The following is an 18391-nucleotide window of genomic DNA, read 5'->3' as shown; positions in this document are numbered from 1 at the left end:
TTGGTTTCGAGTCTCTAGTTTTGAGGGTTTTTGTGAGTCATTTGAAATAAACCTCACTCCATTCTCTGGGCTTTGGGATTAGCATCATCACAATGAACAATAATGATAAATGTTACCTAATATCTGCTTCTCTGTCATTGTTTTATCAATTTGAGTTTAACCACTCAGGTCGCGGATGCAATATACGCTCCACAATCCATGAACTGAAATCAAACACATCTCTTCACTATTATTTTGTGGCTCGTCTATTGTTTTATACAGCAGCTTGTGCTGAGAGTCTGTAAGAAGGCGACGAGGTGCCATAAGAAGAGAAGTAAAGCCAGCTCTACTGATGAATTCCCGCGTTTGATCACAGAGTGTGGTTCCATCAGCAGTGAACTGAAGAGGGTTCGGTTTGAAGCGGACCAAGACCCACGGTTTCTGCTGGACCGGTTCAGCTATTTGTTGCAGACCCACAGGTGGAGTGTTCACATGTGTCAAACTAAAGAAAAAGGTGTGATAAGTCCACACCAAACAAAGCGCCCTGAGAAACTTCTTGATATCTGGCTAGCTGTCTGCATCGCGCGGCCACGGCTGCGTTGTCTCAAACCGATGACGTTTAATTACCCCACTACTGTAACATTTTTATTTGTATGTCTCTATTAATATTTATATTGGTTATAATGTGAAAACATTTAATTCTTAGATTTTCAATTAATAAGTTAATCTTTTTTCCACTTATATTTTTATGACTTAGAGTGATTTTACCGGCCCACTACAAACTACTGCCTCCCTCTGAGTTTAGGCCCACAGGTAAGCTAGACTTAGTCGTGCACTTTTGAGGACAAAAAGAGATGTTCACAGCTCACCGGTTTGGTTCCGTCTCCAACAGAAAGTGGGAGCAAACAAAAATTAAAGCGAGTGTTATCACCCTCAACTGGCCCAAACAATCTTTTTGCTCTAAGTCTCAAAGTTATGCACCCATGATAGAGAGACAGAGGAAAAGTGTAGAACATTCTAAGAAGCCTGACAGAAAGATTCCTCTGATAAACAGAATCAGACAGAATAAGCGTATTTGAGATACACAATTAACACACAATCCGACACAATGCTGGCGACAGTGGGGTGACTTCAAAGCGCTAACGTTGAGTCGAGTCAAGTCAAAGTTTATTTATATAGCACTTTTTACAACAGGCATTGTCACAAAGCAGCTCTACAGAAAAATCCAGGTCTGAGCCCCGATGAGCAAGAAAATGGTGACAGTAGCAAGAAAAAACTCCCTGAAAGCTACAAGAAGAAACCTTGAGAGGAACCAGGACTCAAAAGGGGAACGCAGCCTCCTCTGGTCAACACCGGATAGCAAACAATAACATGGACAATATGAACAGAGAATAAGGTTTTGCACTGTGTATCATGGAGTCTTTCTTTGTGCTTATTTAGAGCCAGTGGTGTGAACATGTTTAAAGGTTTGCACTTAAACACTGCTAAAATTAGCATTACCTCTGTTTTGGAAGTCCGGGGTTGCTATATAATGGGCCGCTCCTTCAGGTGTCAAAGTAGCCAATGCAGCTGCACTAGTGGTCAAAGACATGTATTTGTATGTCAAAGTTCACCAAAGTAGAGCAAAATTTTGTGCACAGCATTTATTCACTCTGAAAGTTTGGGATGTGAAACCATTTGTCACAGCAAATTCTATTGAAATGAATGTAATTTCGCTAGTGAAATTTTGGCAAATGTTAGTGTGACTGGGCCTTAAATCTGCAAGCTAATTAGACACATAGTAATTTTAAGTTAAGTCAGCTTTAGCTACTATATTTGATGAACACATTTTCTTGTGCTGTTTGTGGTGCTGTGTGGAATTACATAGCTCAAATCAAATGAAGAGAAAGAAAACATTATTATGCTAAAGATGTAGTGAAGGAGGAGGCTGAGACAAAAGGATAGAGACCCATAGTGGATGTAAAGGAGGATGAAGCTGAGATAGAGGAGGCTGGAGAGGAGACTGAAGTGAAGGGAAAAGAGGCCTCATGTAAGAGGAGGACAGCAGTGAAAGGGCAGCACACTGAGTATACTCATCTCTTTTTGCTATATTGCACACTGTAAATTGCAGTTTATTATCTGTTGTTCAACAAATACAGCTCTGAAGACACATTATGGTTTTGATACAGTCAGTGTATATTGCATTAAGCTGTAATATTAGGAACTATACAGCAAATATGAAGCCAGTACTGTAATATCATTATGTAGTTATTAATTTTGATCGTAATTATTCTAAAATGTGCAAAATGTTGTAAAACCCTTCATGAGTAAGTACAGCACTGTGCAAAAGTCCAAAGGTTTCCAGTCAAAACTGCCATTAAGTACAACATATTCATTTTTCAGCATCATGAAAAAAGCAGTAAACATATATTTTGCATAGAATTACATGGAGGTCTCAAGAACTAAATACAACACAAGATTTTTTTAGCATTTAGTGTTTTCACCCTTTGCTTTATTACAGCTTCCATTCTTTTCAAAGACTTGCTTTCGGTTTATCAAAGAAATCTACACCTCCAAAGTTCAGTCTTGGAAGTCGGTTGCATTTTCAGCTTCTCATAATCCAAGCAATCCCAAACACATCCAATAATGTTGAGGTCTGGAGGGTGGAGGTCTGGGGTGGTCAGTTCATTGTTCTGAGAACACCAGTAGCTTTCTCTGTTTGGTTTGTAGATGTTCTTCTTTTGTGTCTGTTTCCTTTTCTCAATCTCAGGCCTTCTTGACAGCTATACATCAAAGTTAGCCAAGTCAAAGTTTATTTACAGGCATTGTCACAAAGCAGCTTTACAGAAAAATCCGGGTCCAAACCCCCCATGAGCGTCACCAATGGTTACAGCGGCAAGGAAAAACTCCCTAAGAACAAGAGGAAGAAAAGCTTGAGAGGAACCAAGGAAACCCCTCCTCCTCTGGTCGACAGCAAAACAATAACTGAAGAGCAATACATGCAGAAAATAAGGTTTGACCATTAGTATGAGAATAAGATACGGAAAAAGGGAAAAGCTCACATCCTTTCAGACCCATAGTGCTGAGTGTCTTCCCACAGTGGAGGGATGAACAGAAACACCTGTGGATGTTTTCAGACCTGAGGCAGCTTGATTTTCTCCTCTCTCTCAAAGATGAAAGCTTTAAGTGCTGTTTATCTGTAGCTTTTAATCATTTATTAGACTCCAGTTTTGGAAACTCCTGATTTCCTTTACTTATTTTCCTTTGACTTTCACCTTCCTTATGCAAGTGGATTATCACATATCTAATCTCCTCAGAAATATCTCTTTAAAAAAAGAAATAACTTACTGTCGGTTTGGACTGGAAATTAAATAAATGAAATTTGGTCTCTGAGTTTTGCACAGTACTGTGTGTCCGACCTTTTGACAGGTACTGTATAACTAGTTTAAGAACAGGTAAAAATAGGTATTCGTTGCAGAGATCTCTCAGCCAGCGGACATACAGGCAGAATACATTTATATATTATGCCACAACAAAACCCTGTATCTCCAAAATGGTAACTTAATAGGAGAAGGACAAACTATATTTAATTAACTTTAATGTTCAGTGATGTAACAAGATCTTAATCCATTCACCATGAAGTGTTCCCACAGCGTAAAGACAGCTGATGTTTCCAAATAGTGTACAAAATAAAAACTGACATGAAAGAGAGTTATGAGGTTTGGATATGGCAGAGATGATATGCTGATATGAACATGTCTTTATAAAGTCGGCTACCAATCTAACCTTCATACGCCGGCAGCCGACAGCGGTAAATGCCAGAGGATAAGCCCAATAAAGCATCGGTAAGGCTCTATTATTATTTTAGTATTCTACGGCAAAACAGCTTTCATTTTTACTGGGATTTCACTACAGAGCGAAGCCTCCTGGGCCAGACTGCAGGGGCAGGAGCAAACGGCCCTCCGTTAGACTGCATCAGATAAGGAGGAAGCAGGGTGTCAGAGGCACGTCTCCTTTCAGGACAGCGGGAAAGAGCCCCAAGTGGAGAAGCTTCAGATGAAGGCAGCAGAAACAGCTGGAAGCACAGCTGCTGAGGGTCATTATACTCTCACTGCACTAAAACCCTTAACACAGACACAGCCTGCCACTGCTAAAGAGACCACCTCTTCCTCTCTTCACTCTCCACACATAAGTGAGAGCTCTCTAGTTCAGTAGTTAGTAGAGCTGTTCAATTCCAGAAATTCTTTTTTTCTTGTATTTTTCCCAGTTTTCTGCCCATTTTGGTCATATAGTCCACATTTGGTCACTAGTTAGGACTCCCCCAATCACACGATAACACCAGCACAAGGAAAGCGAAAGGTAGCACAGGCTTCCTCTGAGACCTGTGAAGCACCACCGCATCTTTTCAAACGACCGCTAATGCAAAGTCATTGGACTGAATGCACTCGGAGGAGAACGGCAACCGTCAATTCTGTTACGTCAGCTAATCACAATTTAAGAGAGCGCAATTTTTTAAATCGCAAGAGCTGCATTTTTTTTAATTATAGCCTATATTATCAAAAACGTTGTCTTAAGATTTAAGTGGGAAAATTTAACCTAATAACACAGAGCTTGTGAACTGCCTGTAGATGAGTTAGACCAATCAGAGGCAGCCAAACCTCCATGTGTTGTGAAATCACAACCACAACGTACTGGCAGTCTGGCACACTACATTCAGGTGTCAAACTTCAAACTAGAAAAAGTTGATATTCTGGTCTTCCTGGCAAAAAAAAAACTGAGCCTTAATTTATAGAAAATAATTGCAATATTAATCGCAGTCGCAATATTAGTCAGAAAAAACACAACTAGATATTTTTCCTAAATCGCTCACCCATTACACTGTAAGTGCAGACAATATTGTTTATATTATGTAAATGTGTGTTGTAATTGAGTTGTCAGTTTCTCAGTTGTTCTGCTACCAGGGACAAAATTTTTATTCAAGAAAAAACATCATTTACTTTTTTCCCATCATTTTGTCATTTTTTTGAAAAACTGACTCAGAACCAAAACATTCAATACAGAATGTTGGTCAAATGTTAATGTAATTCATCCATAATTAACTAGTTAATTGACTAGTTAATTACATAATTAAATATAAAGATATTACATCACGTAAATAAAATGTATGGCTTTATAAAAGGTATACTGTTAAGGAAGGAAAGGGTTAATCCAACATTTACTGTACTATAAAAAGGCTGCAGAAAAATCTCTCTCATTACTGGACAGCAATCTGTGGAACTACTACACAAAGGAGACAATGGCAGAACAGCAGTGAAAGCCTGCTGTGACCAGATGGCAATTCTTTGGGCTAAATCACAATGAAGATGTGTGTCTTTGTGTGTGTGTGTGTGTGTGTGTGTGTGTGTGTGTGTGTAAGAGTTATCTTTGGCAGTCTATACTGACTGTGTTTGGTAATTATGGTGTCAGTAGGACACAGTGAAACAGTCGTGTTGTGGCTCCTTGTGAATGTAAGTGCTGGAGGCTGAAGTTAGTGAGCTGCAGTCTGATATTGTAACACTGTTGTGCTTCAGGCAGGGACACACACACACACACACACACACACACACGTTTGTTTTTACACACTGTCAGGGTGAGGTGTCTTAGACATGTCCTACATGTACTACATATATGTAATTATACAACAGCCACAACCTGATTGGTTGAGAAGTATTCTACTTGTGCTGTTTTTTCTGATAACGGAATGTTTTTTTTACAATCTTTGTATCTGCTTAGCACCGACTCGCTTTACACTGCAGCTAATCGTTACTACACTTTTACTTTAGCACATATAAAAACAGACACAGAATTTGGTCAGATTTCAAAGGACAGTGTGACAGCAGGTGTACATCAAATCCCGAACTAACTAAGCTTTTTTAACGGCAGCTGATTTTGGACAGAAATTTTCAGAATACATTTCAGCAAACAACATGCGCTGTGAATCACTTCAAAGATTGACTGATTATTGAAAAAGTTGAGCTGAACCTGATATTTTATGGTTCCACCTGTACAGTAAAAGGGTACTACGTTTTGTGGCGGAAGGGATTGCCAGCATTAAAACACATTTTACACTCATTTTTACTATATATGTAAGTACTTATATGTAATAATAATAACATGTCCCATCTAAGTATCTATATGTAATAAGAATTTTCTAAGCCTAATTCCAACCCTATTGTTAACCTCAGTTTAAAGAAAGGGTTTTGCTTTGTCAGTTTTTAAAAACAAGACATGGATCTTCTGTAAAAAAGCAATTTACAAAGTCAGGAGTATTTTGTTGGTCCCTGCTGTTTAACTTAGTTTTTCTCTGATTTTCCCACAAAGTTGGGATATTTTTGTCCTGCAAATATACAAAAACAAATAATCAAACCCACACATGCACACACACACACACAGCTAGGTGTGACTCATCTGATGTAGCAGAGAGGAGTCTGACTTTCATCCTCTTTAATCAAAGAGCGCTACACAGTGTCCCAAGCCCATCCATATGCATCCGCACTTCACTGCTAAACCATCAGTGTGATTTCATCACCTCACACACATGCAACTCTGTGTGCCTTCTAGATTTTGTCACTGTCAGAAATAAAACTTTGCATTTCTGAAATAGTAACTTATCTACATACCTACAAAAGCCTTTTATGACAATTAGCATAAACCTACATAAACTAAACTTCTAGAAAATCCTACTCCAACAAGCAGAAGTTAGTATAGAGGCTACATTTTTCACTTTGATGTCATTTTACCTGCCACCTTGTTGGAATAAGCTTTTATAAATGGCAGTATAGGTTTATGTCAGTTGTTCTGAAAGGCTTACGTAGGTGTTGTGTATTGTTATGAATACTGCCCTTCAGTAAAGTGATACCCTTTGATGTATTTTATTGTAATTCTTATTCCAAGTATATCTGGACCATTTCTACTGATCCACTGATCATGCAATGTTCACACAAAGCAAGGAGAAGCTGATCTTTTTCAATTAGAATAACAAAAATAAAAATGCGTTTTCTAGTATTATGGTGATGATATGCAAAGGTAAGCATTTTCTACCCTGATTCCCAGCTCCACGTTCTCTCCTCCATAGACTTCCATGCCTTCATCCAGCAGACCAATCTCCTGGAAGTACTCTCGGTCCACCACAAAGCAGCCAATCAGGGCTGGGCTCCTGTTAAAAGCAGGAAGACAAGCAGACGATGATTCATCAGCTTTTCCTCGGGTGAACTTCAGGTACATGCTGTGTCTATGACATCTACGAGTTACAACACAGGAAGAGTGCTGGACCGGCTTCATTAATAATGCACAGGTACAACAAAAACAAAGAGCACTCAGACTTCCTGAGGCACGTTTTCATCCAAACTCAATTACAGCACTTCTGAACGTCTCTCTGAGTAATGGCTCAGTTTTCTCATTCAAACATCACTAAGAAGAACTAATCTCTCAAACTGCTGAGTGTCAACACTGACACTGATACTGCATAAACTGTCCACTTTATTACAAACACCTACTTTTTACTTCCACACGCTGACCACTTTATAAGAAACACAACTTTTATGTCCACACACTGATCACTTTATCAGAAACAACAACCCTTTACTTTCACACACTGACCACTTTATCAGAAACACCTACTTTTTACTTCCACTCACTGGCCACTTGATTAGAAACAACAACTTTTATGTCCACTCACTGACCACTTTATCAGAAACACCTCCTTGACCACTTTATCAGAAACACCTACTCTTTACTTCCGCATACTGACCCCTTTATCAGAAACACTTACTGTTTACTTCCACTCACTGGCCACTTTATTAGAAACAACAACTTTTATGTCCACTCACTGAGCACTTTATCATCATCACTACCTTGGCCACTTTATCAGAAACACCATTTTTTTCCTCCTCTCTGGCCACTTCATCAGAAACACCAATTTTATGTTCACTCACTGACCACTTTATCAGAATCACCTACTTTTTATTTCTACTCATTGACCACTTTACCACTTCATTAGCAACACCAACTTTTATATCCACCCAGTGGCCACTTTATCAGAAACACTAACTTTTACCTCTACTCACTGGCCACTTTATCGGAAACACCAAACTTATGTCCACTCACTGGCCACTTTACCAGAAACAACAACTTTTACTTCCACTCACTGGCCACTTTATCGGAAACGTTTACTTCCACTCACTGAAATGCAATAAAGATATATATATATATATATACATTTAATTCCTTTTAAAGCTGCTTATGGTGACGCAGGTTTGTTGTGGCCATAGCGATTACTGCTTCACGCGTTTTACACACTTTCCTTCTTTGGGAGAGAACAGACATCACATTTGAAGTATTTTTACAGGTTAGTAGATCAGGACAGAATGATGTTTCAGCTGTGCACATCTGTTTGTATTTGAAGTCACATCGATCTATTAAGCCTTTAACGATGTGTTAATCATACAAACTCATATTGTGATAATGAAAAAAATATCATTCATCATGCAGACCTAGATGAGAGAGGCCCACCACCCAAAAACATCCAACCATGAGCAACTCTGTTATCAGAAATTGATCTTTAATGAAGGACTGGAGGATGGCTAATTGTATATCAAAGGATGGGCTGCATCTATACACTAAGCAAGGCCGAGCTACAGAAAATGGTTCCAGTGAGTGTATGTTTTTGAATCAAACAAAAATAACGGAGTGAAATTTGCCGCAGATTTACTGAATGCAAAACTATAGCAACCAAATTCAAGGACAAGCTCCCAGGATATTCAGTGAAAAACAGGAATGATCTGAAATGACCTGATTCAAACATCTACATCATTTCCACATGAATAAACAGCCAAAAGCAAGTAAACTCAACTCATTACTTTTTTCAGCGTAGAAAGAGAGTAACTATTTTGAATCACAGGCACGAATCCAATAGTTTTTCTCAAGAGATTAATTATCTCACCTAGCGCTCTGCACGGAAGCTCACCGAACCTACATATTTTATACTTATTTAAAGTGAAATTATCACATTGGCTGATAATTTTGCTTCCATCAACTCTTCATTTCTGAAATATCACATTCTTTTTTAGGACTGTTTTTGTTGCCTTGCCAGCCAAGGCCTAAACTGTATATGTAGTAGGTTAGTTTTTGCTTTCTACTTTAGCTCTGCTGGTGGTGTTGCCGTCCCACCTGATGGGTGCAGTGTGATTCTTCTGGGTCCACCAGGATTTAGGTGGGTTCAGGTATCGACACCACAGCTCCCAGTCAAATCCCTGCGCTGACAGAGGATACTCCTCCACCTCAAACGTGTCGAATTTGATGTTGTCGAAGGAAGGCGAGATGACCCGCGTCCGGTCTTCCTGGATCCTGTGCAGGATCGGCTCAGCCCTTTTAAACACCAACACACACAAACAAGTCACTGAGTTGCTGCATAATTTTAAAATTAATATAACACAATTTCCACAGCATAACAACACACAAATATGGCATGATTTAAAGGGCTTATATCACTGAAAACAGTATTTCTTCACTTTTTTGAAATAAAGGAGTTTAATGTAATATGTAAACACTGTTGTTTCAAAACATTCCACTCGCTCCCCAATCCATAAAGTCCTAATATGGAAATTATACAAAAAGAACCCATTTTGAATTCCTTGTTTTTGTGATGTCACCAAAAACATTTAGATATATGTACCAGCAGTATTTAGCTCCACCCACACACACTGAACTTACAAGGAGTGTTTCAGCCCTCACGGCTTTTTGAATGAGGCACAACAGAAGACAGCCTATCAGAACAGAGTTGATTTGCGTACACCATTCTTAAAGGCAAACAGCCTGTTTAATTCTGAGGGATAAAGAGATGTGGCAAAAAGGCCTTAGAAAAATAAACCATTACATTTTTGATACATAGCTGTCATCTGGATATTTCTGGTTGATGGACACACTGGTCCTAATTCATCAAGGTCAGGAAAAAAAGAGTGCAGATTTGACTGCCTTTAATTATGTACAAACTGATCTGCGTCTGATTCATGAAGCTTTCATGCGATGTGAAAACAAGCAGGAATGATGAATCAGCTTCAGTGCGTGAATTCAAGCAACAGCCTAACAGTTTACATACATCATTTACATATCATATCACACAGCAAGAAGAAATCTCTTTTAAACCCACGTACGCAGTTTTGACATTGACCAATGTTTCCTTATTTGGGATTTGTTCTTAGGTAAGAAGAGAATCAACACACACTCAAGAGCACAAAGGAACGAACAATTCTGCAGTTTAAGAACACGTCATGAATCTGATGTAGACTTTTCTCAAGAACTAATTTAGGAGAAAACTTAGGAAGATACTGATGAATGAGACCCAAAGTTATTTTCAATTTTTATTCTACTATTAGAATTAAAGATAAAATTGATAATGCTTTTGGTTAGTTACCAGTAAATCAAGCACCTTTGTAGACTGTTCAACTATTATGCTCAAATTTACATGCACTTTGAATGTAGTGAGTTTGATTGTATAGATATACCAAAAGTTGAAACTGTTAAATAACCTTAAATGTTTATCTATTTGGGAAGAACTAGGTCAAGCACATTACTTTACATACCTACTGTCCCTCACCACAAGCATTTCAATGCACAAATGTCCTGACATGTTGTGCAAATGACAAATTCAAAACCTGAAACTACTGTACAATGACAGCAATGAACAAATCTTTGTTGTACAGTACCATCAAATAATAAAATTAACAATAATAAAATATAAGGCAGGGATCTCAAACTGGGGGATACCTCGTCATTTAAGCATGTCTTAGTATTCCTCTTTTTAAAAAGACTGAAACAGACATTTTGTCAAGGACCATCACATCTGACCTGTCATGGCTGCTCTCCACCATGGCTCTGCTCCAGGTCAGCTCCAGTCCATGTCTGTTTTGCCTGCTCTATTCTGGCCCAGCTCCACCTCTACATCATCACTGATTGTCTTTGACATATGGCAATCACCTGTGTTGGTTGGCTGCGTTTCATAGAAATACTTCCTCTTGATTTTAGTTGCTTGTGGAAAACTCTTTTTTTCATAAGTCCAGTTTTCCGGCTTGCAGTATATCTACTCTCAGTCAATCTTTTGTGAGTATGAGTTTTCAATGTGTATTGTCCCTACTCAGCATGTCCCCCTGCTAAGGGCAAATGACCCTGAGGAGGGACTTAATAAAAGAAACTCAGCATCCTGTCTTTACGAGTACAATGTTACAAGGACAGACTAGCATTTGCTGTCAAAGGCAGGCCAGCAGATGTGCATGTCCAGTCTTTTTTTGTAGATGTACTGCAAATAGGTTATTTTTTGTTGTTTGTTGTATCTGGGCCTGTTGCCAGGTTACAGGCATGTAATCAGTCAAGTGAAAAAAAAAAGAAAATGTGGGTTCCTGTTTCAGCAGCCTGTAAGAAAGCTATGTAAATACATAAAAACTGATTTGCAGATATTTAAGGACGAATCTGAAACATGTGAGGGGCCGTATAAAGCTGTCTTGTGTGGCGAATGTGGCCCTCATGCCAGTAAATTGAGACCCCTGGTTTGAGATGATCTCTCATTAGTTGATGTTGTGCTGAATCTATAGATTTAGCTATAACATGTGAGGTTAATTTCACTAAAGCTTGACATCACTCCAGTCAAGCTCAGCGCACACTTTTAAGAGACACTTAAAAACGTATCTCTTTAACTTAGCGTTTAATTAAAACTGTACATCTCTCGGTATTTGTGTTTTTAATTTGATCTTTGGCATTTTCTTGTATGATTGTAAAATTAGTACTCAGAATTTCTTGCATTACTGTTAAGTTTCATCACCTGTCTGTAAAGCACTTTGAGCTGCCACCAGCATGAAAAGTGCTATATAAGTAAAGATCATTATTATTATACTTTTATTATGATTATTAAAACTGACATGATCGTGCAAAAGGTATGCAATAGCAGAAAGTGAGAATTAAACTAAAGTCAGATTTGATATCAATCAGATTCAAATGGAGTTAAAAGCTGGAAAACCGCCTGACTGTGGTAGGGCAACGTAAGCAACCTCCAGCTTTTATTTTCTGGCAGGAGTCTGAATTTGATTCTATGAGACACTGGATAATGAAGGTAAAGTTGAGTTCAACCTGGAGTGACATGTAAGTGACTACTGTGTTATGCCTTGTGTTTTTGCCTGGTCTTGTGTGTTTTGTATTCATTCCAGATTTCATCCCGTGACTTCACCCTTTCCGCTCCCGGACCCTGCTGATCCATTCCATTCCATGGTTTCCTCTCCTCCTACCTGCTTAAAGAGACCCGGATGGCTTGGTTGAACAGGAGACTTCCTCGTTGTGTTGCTGTTGTTTTTGTGTGCATTTCGTTACCCTTGAGTCCTTGCTTGTTACTGACCACTGCTTTGTTTTGACTACGATTTAGCCTGACCCTAAAACTGTATATATCTTATATATATTTGTAAATAGTAAATGTGAACCGGCTGTAGGGAGTGGCTGCCATTTTGTTTGGGAAAGGGTTTGTCTGTGTGTATGGTTAGTCAGGGAGGTAGGTTAGCATACTGTCTTCTGTTTCTTTTGTTTGTATGTAGGGTAGGTAGTTTGTGTTGGAAAGTTAGTGTGGGGTTGTTTGTTGTTTTGGCCTGGGCCATTCCTGACGTTGTTGCCGGCGTGTGAACTCATATCACTGTTTGTATTCATATCAATCATATAATACAGTCTTTGAGCTTAATATTTATGTCTGGTGTGTCGTCTCCTCACCCACATCATGTTTAATACCCACTATATTCATATTCTTACGGCCTGACCTAGACCGGGTCGTAACAACTGTAAGCAGGAATTTGGCTAACACATCAGGCAAACCCTGTTAGCGTATGCAGATAGAAATGAATTCACTTGCACTCTTTGTCTGGCAGCATCAGGCATCCAGTGATAGCAGACGGTCTATCAACAACATGCTCTCCACTTGTCTGAAATTGTGCTGATCTTTCTGAAAGTACGCTCTGATATTTACAGATATTTACATTTTCCTGCTATCTCAAACTGATATATGATGTATTTATTGTAATCTATAAGAGCAAAAGGTTGAAGAGTTGGTGTCCTACTAACCCAACTGTGTAGCCACAATTCCTATAATGCTGCATTCCTACTAATAATACTAGCTAAAACACTCACTGGTATTAAGTCAGGCTCAACTAAAGAGAATTCAGGCTTAATGCAGGAACTGGCTTCCTCTGACTTCTACACTTCTGCTCAGCCCATTTAAACACTAGCAACGTAAGCAAGTGCCTTGATTGTTACAATCAATTAAAGTGACACAATATTGTGTTTATACATTAAACTACTCACCAAGCTACGGTGGTGAGGGGTACTCATCGTCAGTTTCTCAAACCGAGCAAACCTCTGTGATATCAGTGTAGAGGATTGTTATCATATGCCAGTGAATTAATATTTTGAACTAAATATTTATATTACTATTACGCAGCAAAACTTCTACTGTACAGCCCTGCGCTCACTCTCTGGTTTAATTTTATCTGACTTTTTTGATTGGTCACCTTGTGAAAAATGACTCATGATGAGTGGAGTGTTTCCACTTAAACTTTTTTTTAAGTTGGTTGAGGATCTGCGGTGCAAAAATCCACAATGCACAGTGGAACAAATGGAATCTGCATCCTGCCGTAGCATACAATGCTGTTTTGGGCAGAATACGCTCTGCTGTCTGAATGCAGCCTTAATCCTCGCTGGCTAGAAGATCCCCCACCAACCATGTTGACCAAGGGTGTCCATTCTTATCCATGAAAGGATGATGTGGCTGCAGGTTTTCACTCCAATAAAGTAGAAGCAGAATTCAAACAGCTGTAATGGTTTGTGGGTGGGTGTGTGGGGTGTGGCAATTAATAATTCACTAAAAATCTAATCTAATTCTGATTGGTACAAGGAACCACCTGACATCAGCTTCTTCCAACATGATCCAATCCAAGTCAATTTCAGGGAAAAATAAAAGTGCAACTGAAATGACCAACGCTGTTCTTAATTTGACAGCTTATACTAAACTGTCACAGGACCCTTTACCTAAAAGCATAAAGAGATTAAGGCCGTTTTGACAGGCCCTTTAATGTAGGTCTGAAATGTTAAGTACCAAAATCTGACCACACAGTTTTAGAGAGGGACACTGACGTTGAAGCACATTTAAACGCTCCAAGCTTATTTAATACACCAGCTTTCTCCTCATCAGCTCAGGAGCTGAGTCATTTTGGAATCCATCCAAAGCCTTCTGAGGTATTTATCATCTCACTGACAGGTTGAGGGGGAAATAATTAACAAGTACATAAACTCTTTAGGAGGGATGACAGCTGAGCCTCACGCAGTAATCCCAAGAGACAGCAAAGCATTTGGGTTCTAACGTCAGATGATGGAGCCTCAGTGTGTACAGAGGAGGGGGTGAAAACCACTACATGTCCTTGTTGGGCTCAATTACAGTCCAATATCAACTGACGGAGGAACGCAACCTTAATTAGAATATTGAAGGCAATCGAATTACTCAGCTGGGACAGCTACAGACAGGAGCGGGTGACACGATAAACTGTGAGTTTCTCTCTCTCTAAAGAGAACTTAGTCATATTTATTATCTGTTTTATGAATAAGAAGCCTACAAAGCAGAACAGAGATATTGATCAATAAAAACCGCAGCTGACATGCTAAAGTCTAAATTTACGCTCATTCAGGTTCACCTGGGGCTGTTATCAATGAACAGGGTGAAGCCTTTTCCCACTGAATACGCTACAGTGAGAGTCTAGTAATGAAGTATTCCAGAAAAAAAAACGTCTTCAGTTACAATACAGTCAGTTAATATGTGGTATACTGGTTGTTGTCCAATTGAATGAAGTGAAAAATATTTTTGAAACTTTTAAAATCACTGGCCTGTAGATCTGCATGGAAAATAAAATATCTCTACTCACCACCCCACGTTAAACTCCACATGGGCATCAAATAGGGCCACTACAGGTGCGGATGCAGCCCTCCAGCCACTCACACGGGCCCGGATTAGGCCTTCCTGCCTGGTGTGGCGGACCACCTTAATGAAGTCAGGATGGCGCTGATTAGTCTCCTCTACAAACCTCTGCAGATTCTCCCTCAGCTCATCTAGAGGAGAGAGAGAGAGAGAGAGAGAGAGAGAGAGAGAGAGAGAGAGAGAGAATAAATGGAAGGAAAGAAAGAAAGAAAGAAAGAAAGAAAGAGGTTTTAAAAAGAAACACAAATTAATAAAAAAGAACAAATAATTAAAAGAAAGTAAAATAAAAAAGTAAGAAATAAAGAAAGCAAACGAAAGAAAGAAAGAAAGGTTGATTTACAAAGAAAGACAAATAAAGAATTAAAAAGAAAGAAATAATGACAGAAAGAACAGAGAAAGACAGAAAAAGAAGGAAAGAAAAAGACAAAAAGAAGAAAGAAAGAAAGAAAGAAAGAAAGAAAACAGCAGAAAGAAAATGAACAGAAGACAGGATGTCAGTCAGTTGAGTCACAGACTGAGTGAATGAAGATCCTCTGTCCACATCGTCTCTCAGTGTCTTGCTGAAAGTTTGTGTTCGAGTCAGTCAGGGCTGCAGTGTTTGAACACTTATGAAAGGTGACAGAGTGAAGGAGTGAGGCGTGAGGAGTGAAGGAGTCTGGCCTGAGCACTTTTATTACATTCTAATCTAAATTCACCCACGCGCTCCTCACTGCACCGGAGGACTGTTTACTCCAATAAATCACATCACTCACTGCTATTTGGCTTTTTATTGGTGTCTGGGTGAAGGCCAGTGATTGCTGCTTTCCCATCTGCCCGCCGTGCTGTGTGTTTATTAGCTGGGTGGTCGTCCCCTCACAGTGCGGTGGTGAGCAGACGGTGTGACCTGGGGAGCTGCCCAGAGACTCAGCCTTATATGAAGTGGAACGTCCAGCAAGAAAGTTAAATGCCCACACCGCACTGCGGTGACATTAACAACAACATCGGCCGCAAACGCAGCCACAGTCTGCTCTAAAACCCCAGCCTCAGTGAAACTTAGGCCCAATCCCATTTCACCCCTCACCCCTACCACTTAGCCCTTAGCCCTCCGTTTTGCGCGATCACGTCTAGGAGTAGGGCGTCCCGATTTTTGTAGCGATAGAGGGGAAGGGCAAAGTGTTAGGGCTACATGAGCTTTAAGTTTTTCAGAGGCACACTCCAAAAGGAGTGTTATGAGAAAAAAGAAAAACAAGATGGCTGTGCAAGCGAACAATGAAACCCACAAATGTGAGAATTTTCTCCGTTAAAAAATACGATAAACATTGTTTTACCTTAGTTTAATGATGTTTCAATGTATTATGGTCCTTTTCTTCATAACAAGCATTAAAAAATGGTAATGTCTCGGTAGCTAGCTAGCTAAATTTCCCATTCCACCTTAAATAGTCCAGCAGTTCTGACGCCTGCAGTGCCAGAATGTGACTGCTGCTCAATTTAAAGTGGAACAGTAAAATTCAAACGAGAACCTGGTGAAGAGCTGGCTTCATCTTCATATCACTGAAGAATTAGGGGTGGGCGATAATAAATAATTGTCCCCCCTCTTTGAAGGCATATGACTGCCTAATTGTAACTAAAGCCCAACAGTGGGGAGCTGAACTTTACCCTCCTCTGCTATCACTGCAGACTGGCAGGGTCGCCTACAGAGCACCACTAGTAGCCTGTTAATGAAGTAATGATCTTCTTTATGTGAGGGTCCCGTTTCGTAGAGGAAGTCTTCAACTCAGTTCCAAGGGGTTAGGGTGACACTCAAAAACAAGGGGTAGGGGTAAAAATAAGAAATAGGATTGGGCCTTAGAACGCACAGTCTAGATAAGGGTCGTCCAATTCTGGTCCTAGAAGGTGTTGGTCCACACACACACACACACACACACCTTCTAAGCCGCTTCTCCCAGCCGCCATTGGTCGGAAGGCAGGACACACCTTGGACAGGTCGCCAGTTCACCACAGGGCAGACAGCAAGCAAGCAAGCAAGCAAAGCTTATTTATATAGTGCTTTTCACAACAGGTGTTGTCACAAAGCAGCTTTACAGAAAAATCAGCATTATAGAAAGGTCCAAGCAACCATGAGCAAGTCAGAGGCGACAGTGGCAAGGAAAAATTCCCTAAGAGAAACAGGAAGAAGAAAACTTGGAACCAAGACTCAGAAGGGGAACCCATCTTCCTCTGGTCTACCGGTAGGCAAACATTGTTAGTATAAAGACAGACACACACGTTCACTCACACCTAGGGGCAATTCAGCATGTCCAACTGGCCTGACTGCATGTCTTTGGACTGAGGGAGGAAACCGACGCAGACATGGGGAGAATATGCAAACCCCACACAGAAAGGACCCTGGTCGCCCAGCCGGGGAATCGAAACCAGGCCCTTCTTGCTGTTAGGTGACAGCACTACCCACCACGCCACCGGTGTTGGTCCAGCTCAGGCAAATTCTTTAAGTTAATATATGAACAGTTAATACATAAAATGTGAAATACTAGTGAACCCCTCAAAATTCCAGTCTTATAAAATACTAAGGTTTATTATTCAGTACCTACAGGGACTTCAGTGCAAACTCGTTGAGCTATTCATAAGTCATAGAAGTGTGTAATTAAACTTTAAGCCCTTTGATAGCCTCATGGCCTTTTAAGGGGTTAAACATTATGTGCCGCATGCAGATCTCCCAGTAAGTCTACGAGGCTTGAAGCCACTGTCCGGTCAAGTCAAAATGCTGTTGAGGGTAAACAAATGTACACTTTTACAAGTATTTCTTTTTGAGCAGAGTGACTGATATGACTATTTATCCATTTGGAAAAAGGATCCACATTGCTACTGCTGTATGTATGAGTGGCCAGTGTGTACGAATTATGACGGTTTTTAAAGCCACAAAACCATAATAACGACCTCAGTGAAAACAACGAAATACAAAGCCAATTGTAGGAAATGAGTCCTTTAAAGCAATGCCCCCAGCATGGACATAAGAGAGTCCACCTTTTCAATATATGTAGTTTTACCTGTTGCTTGTCTACACAAAAGTTCAAATACAGTGCTTAATGTGTCCAAACTGGATAGGATGAAGTAAAAATTCTCTGGAACTAAAACTGTTCCTGGGGTCACGACCCCTTTACCCAAAAAAAAAATGTCACATTGAATAAAAATTCTTTAATTCACGACCATTATCAAACAAAAATACCACATTGTCTTGTACCTCTGTGGTCTTGAGATGACTGCCCAATCGCACACCAGAAAACTGCCAAATGCAACATGGTCTTTTATGATTAATGTCTTCAATAAGCTAAATAAAATAAATGACTTGATTATTTATCCATTTGTAAAATGGACATTTGTAGAAGTTGGTTAAAAGCAGTTAAAGACTGCAGCAGTGTTTTCTAG

General features: G+C 39.7%; 1 protein-coding gene across 1 annotated transcript in view; it reads right to left on the bottom strand.

The window, feature by feature from the left end:
- Positions 1 to 18391, bottom strand: part of galnt18a (UDP-N-acetyl-alpha-D-galactosamine:polypeptide N-acetylgalactosaminyltransferase 18a) — a 116395-nt gene that overhangs the window by 33097 nt on the left and 64907 nt on the right. The window contains exons 4-6 of the mRNA XM_036568228.1: positions 14937 to 15120; positions 9166 to 9363; positions 7039 to 7153 (exon numbers count right to left, since the gene is read on the bottom strand). Of these exons, the coding sequence (XP_036424121.1) occupies positions 7039 to 7153; positions 9166 to 9363; positions 14937 to 15120 (497 nt within the window). The remainder of the gene's footprint in view (positions 1 to 7038; positions 7154 to 9165; positions 9364 to 14936; positions 15121 to 18391) is intronic.

The sequence above is a fragment of the Colossoma macropomum genome, unplaced genomic scaffold (genome assembly GCF_904425465.1).
Source record: "Colossoma macropomum unplaced genomic scaffold, Colossoma_macropomum, whole genome shotgun sequence".
NCBI lineage: Eukaryota > Metazoa > Chordata > Actinopteri > Characiformes > Serrasalmidae > Colossoma > Colossoma macropomum.
This window is presented reverse-complemented; position numbering and strand designations above follow the sequence as displayed.